Raw genomic sequence first — 13,599 nt, forward strand, 5'->3', positions numbered from 1 at the left:
TTTTAAAAAATGCTAAAAAACCGAATTCATACAGTTTTGAAAAAAAAAATTGGTTTTAGTAAATAACCCCCTTAATGTTTGGCTTTATGCAAGGATATTGTGTAAGGATAAATGTGGAAGCTTATTTTTCTCCCTACCAAGCTTACTGCAGAATAATTTATAAAACCACCTCTACACAATAAAGAAGGGAACGTAGGAAACACATTGTGCTCCAAATATTTAAAAATGCCTGTTCTTAAAGGAACAGTAACACCAAAAATGTAAGTGTTTTAAAGTAATGAAAATATCATGCACTGTTGCCCTGCACTGGTTAAACTGATCTGAACTATTGTTCATATAAACAAGCTGCTGGGGAGCAATGGCGGAAATTGAAAAATGGCTATATGGCACAGGATAACTAATGGCTAAAAGATAACACCATTAAACAGACAGAGCTTATTTGCTATCTGATGTGTAACCTGAGCCTTTTCTCCTTTGAATGGCTGCCCCCATTGCTACACAGCAGCTTATTTATATAAACAATAGTAGTGTTTCTTAAGCAAACACAGCAGTTTTACCAGGGCAGGGCAACACTGCATTATGTTTTCATTACTTTAAAACACTTTTATTTTTTGACGTTACTGTTCCTTTAAGTTTCACTTAAAAGCGTAGTTCTCATTTAATTTTATTTTCATTACAATACTCATGTTTATGTGGAGAGTATGTAGAGAAGGGGATATTTACCTCCCTAACTTAAATAAGGGAATTTCTGAAAGAAAATTTTCAGTCAATGTACTGTATATGATTTTCAAAATATAGAGGGGTGATTTATTCAGTACTAATACAGTGGTAATAACACTTTTGAATGTAACAATTTAATGTTTAGTGCTCAAACAGTTCAAGTAAGTATTTGAATGGGTATTAGTGCTTGAAGCTGTTGCTGACAACTCTAGAATAATATGATATATGCACACCAAGTGTAAAATCTTTATCAAATCAAACCAGTCTGTAGCAGCCTTTTCTTGGAGGAAAGAACCACAGTGAATTCAAGTTTAGGTAGAGCAAGCAGCTGGCAGGTAGGAGATGGGATTATGATGTGGAGCACTAAAGGATCACATTTACAGTATGGTGATTAAGCAAAACTAGAAATGTGATATATCTAAGAAAACCTCATGTAGCACTGAACTAATGCCTGATTTGCTAGCTCTATGTTATTAATATCTATTTCTGTATTTTTATATTTTACATTATGTATTGTGTCTATTTGACACATTTTCTAGATTTGCTAATTGTAAAAAATCTTTTAAATATTGTCTTGCAACCCATAAAACCAAGATTGTAGTTTTTATTTTCTTTGTCAGTGAATGCTTTAATCTTAAGCATGCTATTTTGGCCTATCTCTGCCAGAAACTAAGTCAATTTCCTCTCACTACAGGTTATACATGTAGTTTAATCTGATAATTCTTTGACAAATTTACTGCTGTCTCTTGCTTCTATGTTAAATTCCCAATTATTAGTTCTCTGTTATAACTTATTAATCTAGTGCTTGCTCTTTGTGTATTTTTGCCAACAGTAAAATGGTTTAAAACCTTTTTTCAAGACAATCTGTATCTTTTCGACATAATAACAGACATTCTGTGCCTTCTAAAACATGTTCTTAAACAAATAGTTATTACAAAAGAAAGGTATAATAAATCACTTTACTTTTTAAATCTGTGTTAGAAAATGTGTTTCATGGTATGACAAGAAAAGCTAGGGTGTTACTGTTACTGGCATGGCAAACGTTGACCATTGTTTTTACAGTTCAAATAAGGGGATAATGTAATAAAAGACAAGTATGTGCTAGGTCTAGTGTAATATCATTATTACTAACCATAGCAACTAATCAAATATTTGCTTTTAAAAAGGTGACTAATACATACTACTTGCTGATTGGTTGCTAGGGGTTACTATCCCTAGTGCAAACTTTTAAATTTGAATTTCAGGCGTATCATTTACAAAACCCGTTTAAAATATGCCAAAAAGTAATCCTGTGAAAGAGGTAAAATCCACTGTGAGAACAAATAAGTTGTTAATTATTCTATAAGTTAATAGCCAAATTCATGTACAGTCTGTATTTATACAATTACAGCATTACAAATATTTTAGAAGAAAATATATACAGAAATAAAAAATTATGACAATTATATATTAGCTGTTTCTAAAAGATAGGTAAATTTAGCTAGATTCTACCAAGAAGACACCAGGTTCTGACTTATGCTCTTGTTTTTTTTTTTTTGTTTAATTCTGAAAAGTCAATACATTTTTTTCACACTATTTCAAATATTCCTAACAGATAAGAAAATGTAACTTTATTCTGACAATTGTACTGTGACATAACATAAACTATAGTCTGAAATAATACAGCTTTATTTATGACCTGAATAACATTTTTTAATGTATTAAATAAATCAGTCTGTAGTACAGAACTTGCATTCCAGAAATTTTATTTACAAGTCTTTCCTTCCTATGGTAACATAGTAACATAGTATTAAGATTTTCCATACCTTTTACCAGCTTAGTTCCCCATCTCTGTACCCTCTCTAATTCAATAATGCCCTATTTAAGCATTGGAGACCAAAACTGTACAGCATATTCTAGATGAGCCTTACCAGTGCTCTATACATTGGAAGAATGACCCCTTCCTGCCATGAACCAATGCCCCTTTTAACACAGCTCAAGACCTTGTTTGCCCTTCATGCTGCTGACTTGCATTGCTTGCTACAGCCAAGTTTATTGTCTACAAGGACTCCAAGGTAATTTCTATTATGGATTTGCCAAGTGCAGTCCCATTAAGGGTATAAGGATTGGATATTTTTACATCCCGTGTGCATGACTTTATGTTTATCAAAATTGAATCTCATTTGCCACTTAGGTGCCCACATTACCAGTTTGTCAAGATCATGTTGCAAGGATGCCACATCCTGGATGGAATTAATTGGGCTGGATAGTTTTGTGGGATCTGCAAACACTGATATATTACTTACAATACCCCCTAAGTCATTAATGAACAAGTTAAATAAAAGTGGACCCAATAACGAGCCCTGAGGAACTCGCTAAGAACCTTAATCAAAGCAGAGATGTGCCATTAACAACCACCCTCTGTACCCAATCCTGTAGCCAGTTTCCTATCCATGTGCATTAAGCCCAACAGACCTTACTTTAGAAAGCAGTTGTTTGTGTGGCATGGTATAAAACGTTTTGGCAAAATCCAAACAGATCGCATCTACTGCTCCCCCACTGTACAGCATATTACTTATCCCATCATAAAAAGCAATCAAATTTGTCTGACAGACCTATCCTTCATAAAGCCATGCTGATTGCTGCTCATAATGCCATTCACTAGGACCAAGTTTTGGATGTGATTCCTTAACAAGCCTTCAAATAATTTGCCCACCACAGATGTGATACTTACTGGACTATAATTGATTGCAATCCCTTTTTAAATATTGGAATGACTTCATCATTTCTCCAATCCATAGGTGCCATACCAGATGAAAGCAAATCTGAGAAAATCAGAAATAAGGGCTGGTCTAAAATTGAACTAAGTTCTCTCAGAACCCGGGCATGTATGTCATCTGGCCCTGGCGCCTTGTTTATATAATTTTTAATTAAAGCTTTATGAATCATATCCTGAGTCAACCACTGACTAGATTAAGCTGAGTCATCAGTGCAGCTATGAGGTGAGCCTGGGAATTTGCCCTCCTCTATTGTGTACATTAAAGAAAAGAACTGATTTAGCACCTTTGCCTTTTCTGTATCTGTTACAACCATACTGGTACCATTATTTAAAGGAGCAACACTCTCAACTCACATCTTTTTATTATTAATATACTTCCAGATTGCTGTTTTACAACATTTAATATACTGTTTATATTTATTAAATGCAGCTACTGTCCCAAAAGACTTGTAGTTTTTAAAAGACTTTCTCTTCTTTCCATACAACCATACTGGTACCATTATTTAAAGGAGCAACACTCTCAACTCACATCTTTTTATTATTAATATACTTCCAGATTGCTGTTTTACAACATTTAATATACTGTTTATATTTATTAAATGCAGCTACTGTCCCAAAAGACTTGTAGTTTTTAAAAGACTTTCTCTTCTTTCCTATTAACGTCTTTACTACTATATTAAGGTATACATAGGGTGATTCATATAGCACATAGAGTGCTTCTACATTACCTCCTTAAGTATGTAAGTAAGAACTTATGGTTTTTGTTGCCCCAGTGTATATCTGTTTTTTGCACCAGACATTAAATTATATCACATTATGGTCACTATCTAGGGGTTCAATTACTTGCACATTCGCTATACATTAGAGATCACTAGATCCAGCATAGATTTTTTTCTGGTTGGCTCCTCAACAACTTGTGCCATAAAATTGTCATGCAACAAGTTTATAAACGTGTTCTCATTAACTGACCTGGCAGTACTGTTGCTACAGTCAATATCAGGGTAATTAAAATCCCCCATTATCATTACTTTCCCCAAACTAGCAGCCTTTTCTATTTAAATCAGGAACTTAACCTCCTCCTGTTCACTTACATTAAGGGGTCTATAGCATACTCCTACAATTAATTTGTTAGACTCATTTTCTAACATCACCTCCTCCTCCTTTATATTAGCTTTTAAATCCTGCCTAACAAACAGACATAAACCTCCTCCTTTTCATTTGCCTCTGTCCCTCCGAAACAAAGTATAGCCAATGATATTAACTGCCCAGTCATGTGACTCATTCAGCCATGTTTCGGCCACACCAATCACATCATATTTTCCCTCCAGCACCATCACCTCTAGCTCTCCCATTTTACCAGTCAGACATTTGGCATTTGTAAACATACATTTAATACTTGTACCATATCGAACATATGACATGTGGTCCTCCCTATCCTTAACAGTACCACCAACCAAATCTACTCCCCCATTTTCCATTCCTTTGTCCACTACCTTATCTAACCTGTCTTCCACAGAATACTTTACTAAACCCTCTCTCCCACACCTTGTTTAAAATCTCCTCCAACCACCTAGCCATCTTCTTCCCCAAAAGAGCTGTACCGTCATCATTGAGGTGCAGCCATCCCTAGCAAAGAGCCTGTAGCCAATTGAGAAATCAGCCCAGTTCTCCAAAAACCCTCCTCCCTACACCAATCTCTCAGCCACGCATTAATCTTCCTAAGCTCCAGCAGTCTTCTCCTGCTCGTGGCACAGGTAATAGCACTAGGCAAGTAGTAGACTTTTCGGCATGAAGAGTCCTTACAGCAGATTACCCTAGCCACCTTTCTAATAATTGAATCTCCTATAACTAAAAGCTGCTTATTCTTCTTTGCACTCCCCTTTGATATAATATCAAGTCAGCTATAAATTAACCCATAGCAAGGTGTAATTTACCAAAATTATTAAGATTAATATGAATCACATATAGTTAAAAAAGGCTGGACATTTCAGCTATTTTTCATATAGGATGATCATAGAAGTCAAATGTCATTTTCAGTTTACAGCTGCAGAGGAGAGGGGTAAACAATCATTACTGATTCCAAAATATAAATGGCAATAGAATAACTATATCGGACCACCACTAAGTATTACAACATTTTTATATTAATTTTTATATAAGAATCTTACCCCTTAATACTGTGTATGTGTTCTTATACAGTATATTTGATTATAACGTATTAACATGCAATTGTGTTTTCAAAATCAGAATCAGGGGACATAGTTAATAAATATTCTATATCATGAGTGCTCCCTTCTCCTAGTTTTTTCCTGTGTCTGAAGAAAGACTTCATTATACATAAGGTTTAGCTGTGTCTGATTATTGACTTCTGACATTCCCAGTATTGCTCTGAAGAAATTAAAACACTCTTAAATAGTTTTTTTTAACAAAAAACATGTATTTGTTGTGTTCTGCTGTTTTTTAAAAAAAAGGTATTATTTACTAAAAAATGATATTGCATATTATAGCTGCAAAACAATACTAAATACTTTGCCACTTCCTTTTACTTCCCAAGTTTTTTCTCACCAGTTTTGCTGGGAAAACTATTTTTCACAGGCTGTAAGAGAAATTATCTCAATACCTTGCAGATGCTGTATCTATGCATAATCGATGCATTATCTACAAGAACTATACAAGAACAATACATAATCTATATAATGAATCCTAATAAATAATTGTTAGCTTCACAAGACTAACTTGACACTTTTTAAAAATAATAATAATAGAAGGTACATTATATTACAAAAAATAGGGTGAGTTCTTGGTGAGGGAACACCTCCAAGACTACCATTTTTTTATACTTATCTTTCACAAAAGGGAGCACATTTATCCCATAATATCAGTTGTAAATACTATGCAATTATATGGCCATAAAGGCTTATGTTCTCTTACTGTTCAGGTAGTACTAGTTATGTCACCTAGGCCCTGTGGGAAGAAGGTTTAGCCAATCAGCCCAGAAATTTTGTGGCCTGCACTTGTGCATAGTTGAATTAATCAGAGTGAGTACATGACTCTTTATTTCTGGACTCCACTCTAGAAGAAGGTAGATCTTCTATTACACACTGAGATGTGCCTGTGTCACTAATCCCATCCTATCTCCAACTTGATTGGATATGTGAACCAGGCAGAACAATGGAAGGATCCCAGTTATAGACAGAACAGATCCCAAAAGCTGGAGGGTAAAGAACAGATTATCAATCAAAATCTTGTTGAACTCATGTCCTTGGAGTTTATTGATTTTGAAATTGGTGCCAACTCAGGTCCTATCATATGAGATCAATGTAATGCTGCTGGGCTGTGACATAATTATATTGCAAACATGAGGGGGACAGTGGGAAATAGTGGAAGTGTGGATATCAGAACTGCTCAGGAAAACACAAGGTTATTTCAGATTACAGAAAGTTCAGGTGATATATTATCTTTATTTACCATTACTATGACCCATCTATGCCCTTTCATTGGATAAAGGGTTAAAATACATATTAAAAAATTGTAAATCATATACAATGCTTACAGGGAAGCAAATATTATACTCTGAAAGGGTTGAGGATAAAAAAAGTGATCTACTATATAATAAGTGCATTTTAAGGTGATAAAATGTTCCTATAAATATGGGTGAAGGGTAACCTTAGTTCAATAAGGATCCCATTCCCTAGAATAGGGTTGTCTTCTCCAAAGATTCCATATTAACAGTATATACAAAAATGAATATACAATGAGTATACATATAAATTTACGAACAGTAAGTAAAATAAAGGGTAATAAGGTGGCCAGTTAGAATGATACCAAACATGCGGGATATCAGACAAATTAGATCCCCAAAACTATACACCCTAAGTGTTGGGTATAGGACTTGCTTGTTTAGTATCATTCGTTAACAAGTAACTCTCCTTAAGCAATTTAATAGATTCCACAGTAGAATACAAAGTTATATACATACTGTAGGATGATTTATACCACACATTATCAATATGTTTGTGTCCTCCCTTAAGTTATAGGAAAACAGGCTGAAAGAATACTGCTGTTAAAGAGTAAGAATATATAAAAAAATATGAAATAATTCAAGGAACACAAAGCTTTTCACTATAAATTTGCACAAATACCTCAGTTCTGGTTCATCCTAGTACATAGAGGACTCCAACTGCACCAGCACAGTATGTGTGGTTAGAAGGGGCTGAATGAAAGAGCTTGTGACATAATTGTTCTCTTATTGCCATAGTTATTTTGAATAATTTAATACACATCTTGTCAAACTGCTTCAATGCAATCTACACAAATTATACTAACTGATTTCATAGACTTATAATATGGAGTAATGGAAATTATTTATAGGGATAGCAGATATTTACCTTAAAATGCATTATTTCTATATTTCCTTATTGTGTTACTGTAGCAGCACTGTATGCATAAAATATATTGATGTAATATTGTGTCTATATTGTTATCTGACCAGTTGTCTATTGTGTTGCATGTTATCTAGCAAGATAGCTACATTGCAATGCATTCGCTATGTTAAAACATACAAGAAAAAAATATCGAAAGAAAGGCTATAAAGGAAGAACAAATTAACTGAGTTATATGAGTAGACAGTTGCACTGTGGTTTCTAAAAAGACTTGCCCTTTGAATAAAATAGAGGTAGCATGATCAATGACAGGAACATTTATTAATCATACCTTCTAACCTTAATATTATTCATTTGGGTATTTTGGTCACACAATGGAGTACTCACCCAGCATCATTTTGTATAATGGAATGTAGCACCCTCAAAGGCTGTTCAGAATTTATTATTGAAACCTCATAGTTTGCTTTGCTACAGAACATATTGAATGGTGGTGAAACAAATTGATCCAGGTAGTCTGCCCACATTCTAATTCACTTTTAAATTCTTGTTCCTTGTTCTTGTTTCTTATTTAAACTCTCTCTTCTGGGAATTCACATATCAATTTTCTTCATTAAACCATAATACTTGTAAATGGGAATTAAATACAGTGTGAAATAATGTGAATTTTTCTTGCTAACAGCAAACTGTTACTTTTCATAACTATGTATACATTACAGTATATTACAAAATAAGACATCAATCTATATACATATATGTCATAAGTGTGATCATAGATCATAAACATTTGTATAATATTGTACCTCTAGCACAGTGATCCCCAACCAGTGGCTCGTGAGCAACAAGTTGCTCACCAACCCCTTGCATGTTGCTCTCAGTGGTCTCAGAGCAGATGCTTCTTTTTGAATTCCAGGCTTTTAGGCAATTTTTGCATAAAAACCTGGTGTACTGCCAAGCAGAGACTCGTGTAGCCTGTCAGTCCACATAGGCACTACCAAATAGCCAATCTCAGCTCTTATTTAGCTCTTTATTTTTCATGCGTGTGTTGCTCTGTTTTGTAAAAAAAACTGTTTTTACATTTGAATGTGACTCAGGGGTAAAAAAGATTGGGGACCCCTGCTCTAGCATATACCATGTATAAATGTAATAGTTCACAAAATCACTGTGCGCTGTGTACATTTATCATATCAAGATTTCATTACTCAGTAAAGTTAGGTATTCAGAGCCAGTTTTAAAAGTATATTACCTGGCCAGGCCTGCCATTCTCACAAACAACAATGTCTTCATTAGGAATATATGGAGGGTTGTCATTAACATCTAAAACTCTGATTCCAACTGAAACATGGCTCACAAGTGAAGGATTGTCTGAAAATGGTAAAAAAAAATCAAGTTATAAAACTTCTTTTCTGTTTAGTGTAAACATCATATTTTCATAACTCAGTTTATTAATTATTTTACTTATATTTACCTTTAATAGGTGTCCTTCAAAATAAGATAAGCCCTTAATTATTTACTTTATTTGAGATTCAAATGGCAACAATATATTTGATAACTGTTAAAGTAGAACTATAACATTACATTTTGTTCTAAGAAACTAAAGCTAAGGTGTGGGTAATAGGAAGCCAAAGATGGGTTCCATCATCAAGGAGACATTAAACGTTATCATTATTCTTGGAAATTGCTTTGCTTCCTGACCTGTCTAAATATTAAAAGACACTCTGACATTAACTCAACACACATCAAACTGAAAAAGATTTGTGGTTTTTTTCCCCCTTCCTCTGAATGATCTGGAATGATCTAGAACTTAGGCAGGGTATACTTGTTTTGAACTTGATGTGGATTCTTTCAACCCCATGCACTATGTAGCTATTATATTGATGCACACTGTTTTTGCAACTATAAATACAATGCTGCAAAACAAAAAATAGTTTATAATGTTTTTTAATAGACACTTAACGGCTCACCATTAACAAGGGAGGTGTGAATCCATTTCAGTTCTAAATGTAACAAACGGAATTCAGATTATGTTAAACAATTGAAATCTATTTTACATCTTGGAAAACAACTAAGCAGTAGAATTAATTGAATATCCTAAAATGTAAACTTAAAATAATGCTTCCTCTGTGAATCGTACCGAATATTTTGGAGTAGCCACTGGCTTATGCCACATCAAGGCCAATCATTTTACTTGAGTCCTACACTGCCTACTGTGTGCTAAATAATAATAAAGTGAAATAAAATCATTAAACCCCTTGCTACAAAGTGCATTATGTGCAAGTAGTAGAACTGTGTTCACTTACCCATTTTAATGAGGAGCTATTGGGCTTTTACAATTACTAAACCCTAAAAATGAATATGGCTAACAATGCCATTTTTTATATACTGAACATATTGCACCAGCCTAAAGTTTTAACTTCTCAATAGCAGCTATGATTCAAGACTTCAAACTTGTCACTTGGGGTCACCATTTTGGAAAGTGTCTGTGACACTCTCATGTTCAGTGGGCTGTTGAGAAGCTAAGCTTAGGGGTCATTGCAAATTATCAAGCAGAAAATTAGATTGGACTGTAATATAAGCAGATGCTACAAGGTTGATTATTAAATTCAGACGCTAGTTGAACTGGTTTCTATGCTTCCATGTAGTAGTTATCTGTATTAATTACTGTGACATTTAAGTTCTACGTGTACTGTATATTTTGAGTGAGTCCCTAAGCTCAGTAACTGACAGCAGCAAAGAGCATGTGCAGTGAATCAGCAGAAAAGTAGATTGGGGAACTACTGGGGCATCTTCAGAGACACAGATCTTTACTGCTAGGGCTGTGGTTGCCTTGGGCCCAAAACATTATGTACAACATTTCTAGCCTACTTTAGTTAAGCTTTAGTTCTCCTTTAAGCCCCAGTAACAATGTTTATTATGTACAACAACGTGGTGACAAGTGAACACAGTTCTCCCACTCGATCCCTGCTATTGTGATGCTTCATCCACATGCTTAACAGGCATACACAAATGCTAAATTCTCTCTGGATTTCTGACTGTCATGAGATCAGAAAAAAGAAAACAACTACATTCTAGAAAGTTAAACTTAAATGTTTGCAAATAGCCAACATTTTAGAATTGTGGACTGGGGAATAAATAACTAGCAAGTGGAAAAAATGCCTCATATAAAAAAAAAACAAAAAAAACTTTCTGTTTGAGAATTTATAAGTATAATTTGGATTATTGTAGCATTTAGTACTAAAGTGAGACAGTGTTATTTAAACATTATGTTTAAAAATAAAATTCTAAATGACAGATGTGTTAATGAGAAGTAAAAAATGTAAATGAGATGTTATCATCACTACATCCTTTTCACTGAGTTCCATTAGGTCTCTCCTGAAAAGTAAACTCAGGGTAAATACCAGCTGTTCCTACTTTAATTGACATCACATCTGTCCACATTTAGCAGCTTACTGCAAAGTAACTGTTTAAACTTTAAATTTTTGCTTTTTTCTCTTACATGTGTGTGTGTGTGTGTGTATGTGAAAGATACAAAGTTACTAATTACTAGATACAATAATGTTACATATAGGTTTTGTTTTTAGTCTTACTTGATATTATGATACATTTAGGAAATGATTCATTCAATGTATTTATGGGTAAGTTTTAACTTCTTTTGGATTATAAACTGTAACACCAGTGTGATGTTTGGAAGATTTTATTAGATGTCGACACATATATGTAACCATTGCTGTTTTTTCCCGCCAGTATGTCTATTTAAACAACTTTCACTTTTTGTTTAGTACTTTGAGAAAGGCTCTGGAAGGGCCGAAACATTATTATTTCTTTTTCTAAGACCTGTGAGTGCTGATCCTCTTTTCTGTTTTATATATATATATATATATATATATATATATATATATATATATATATATATATATATATATATATATATAGATTCCAAGGGGCTTTAGAATAAGGAATGTTCCAACATTGGGGAGATCTAACCCCGAATTTTGTAGCCGCTGGTGAGGCATTCTAAACAAATGCTCCTTGGATCTGATGCTGTTAGTCATTGATCAGGCTGGTAAGGATTTAAATATAATACGCTCAGAGATCTCTGAACTTGAATCCACTTCATTAATTTCAGATAAAACTGTTGATTGGAAACGCAAAATTGATGACAGCATTGAATCATATCGACAAGAATTAGTTGCTTTTAAGCATACTAAGATAGTTAAGGTGGAACAAGATTACTGAGATCGCAGGGTATATAGCTGGCTAATTGGTGGCAATCATCGTATTAAGAGAAACATATCGAAGCATAAAAGGGATAGAAATTTTTCTACTGTTATAATTCGGGAGACTAACTGTTCTGACAGTGAGCCTAGCAATACTTATACAGCATGTGCATCTATAGATCAGACTACGGGGGTGGCAGGTTCAACCAATTTGGGACCACAGACACAGGTGCATTTTTTAGGAGCAGGAGGAGGAGGAGGAGGAGGAAACACATTAGACGGAGGGGCCTCAAGCCGCAGAGGGAGACCCCCAAGAAAACCGAACAAGTAATTTTCAATTTAAGTAAACATGTTCTTACACAGGGCAAAATTTCTCTTTTGAGTAAAGGATTATCGTTTGTTCCCATAGTTAGAGAGAACGAATTCAATGTGGAGGTTGACTTGTAAAATGAAATTGAGAGATCACTTTAAAGATAGTCCGAGTGAATCAATGGAGAAATTTCGGCCTAAAAGCACCTTTGATCCTCCGAATGTAGCTAATTCAATTAAAATATTTGGAGGTGTTGTTAAGAGGGATATACAAAAAGTACTTAAAGAACCATGTAAAGTACATCCAAATTTGTCTATATTGGAAAGAGAGGCCATCAAATCCCTTAAACTTTATCCAGACCTGGTAGTGCGGCCAGCGGATAAAAGAGGATCCATTGTATTAATGGATCGTTCTTATTATAGAATGGAACTTTTAACTCAATTACGAGACCAGATGACTTATACTCAATTAACATCAGATCCCACGGATGAATTCAAAAACCTATTAGATATTTTTCTAGCCATACTTTTTGTCTACCAAATTTCCCATTTGTCCAATCATATACAGCCTTCCGACGATACACAAATCCCTAAATACACCACCAGGGCAGCCAATTATTTCAGCACGAGGTTCTTTTGTTTTCAAATGTTTCACAATATTTGGATAGTTTTTTTCAGCCATTATGCATGACAATGCGTTCCTATATTGCTTATACACCGGCATTGTTGAAAAAAATTACAAGATATTAAGGATTTACCGGAGGACATACTATTGGCAACATTAGATGTCTCTAGCCTTTATACAATCACTCCTCATAATGGCGGAGTTGATGCATGCCAATATTTTCGCTTTGAGAATAATTTTTACTTACAAATGATGGGTACAGCAATGGGCTCCAATGTGGCCCCCTCATATGCCAATTTATTTATGGATCAATTTGAGAGAAAATGTATCTATCCAAGCTTTACAGATCGATTATTATTTTATTGTAGATATATTGACAATATTTTTCTTATTTGGCATGGGGACCACACTGTCCATTCATTTATCCAATCACTTAATTATTTGCCTATGACTGTCAAATTAACATTGACGGTCCATGAACAATCTGTTGATTTTTTTGGACATTAGAATCTTTCGAGTTGAGGACAAAATTGGCACAACACTTTTCCGTAAAGAAACTGACTATTCCATATTCACAATTTTTACGGGTTT

The 13,599-nt window shown here is 34.3% G+C and overlaps 1 protein-coding gene across 2 annotated transcripts in view; it reads right to left on the bottom strand.

The window, feature by feature from the left end:
- LOC108705572 (cadherin-18-like) overlaps positions 1 to 13,599 on the bottom strand; it is a 385,765-nt gene that overhangs the window by 24,811 nt on the left and 347,355 nt on the right. For both annotated transcript variants that reach the window (XM_041566239.1, XM_041566240.1), the window contains exon 9: positions 9,104 to 9,222. In XM_041566239.1, the coding sequence (XP_041422173.1) occupies positions 9,104 to 9,222 (119 nt within the window). The remainder of the gene's footprint in view (positions 1 to 9,103; positions 9,223 to 13,599) is intronic.

This window comes from Xenopus laevis, chromosome 6L (assembly GCF_017654675.1).
Source record: "Xenopus laevis strain J_2021 chromosome 6L, Xenopus_laevis_v10.1, whole genome shotgun sequence".
Lineage (NCBI taxonomy): Eukaryota > Metazoa > Chordata > Amphibia > Anura > Pipidae > Xenopus > Xenopus laevis.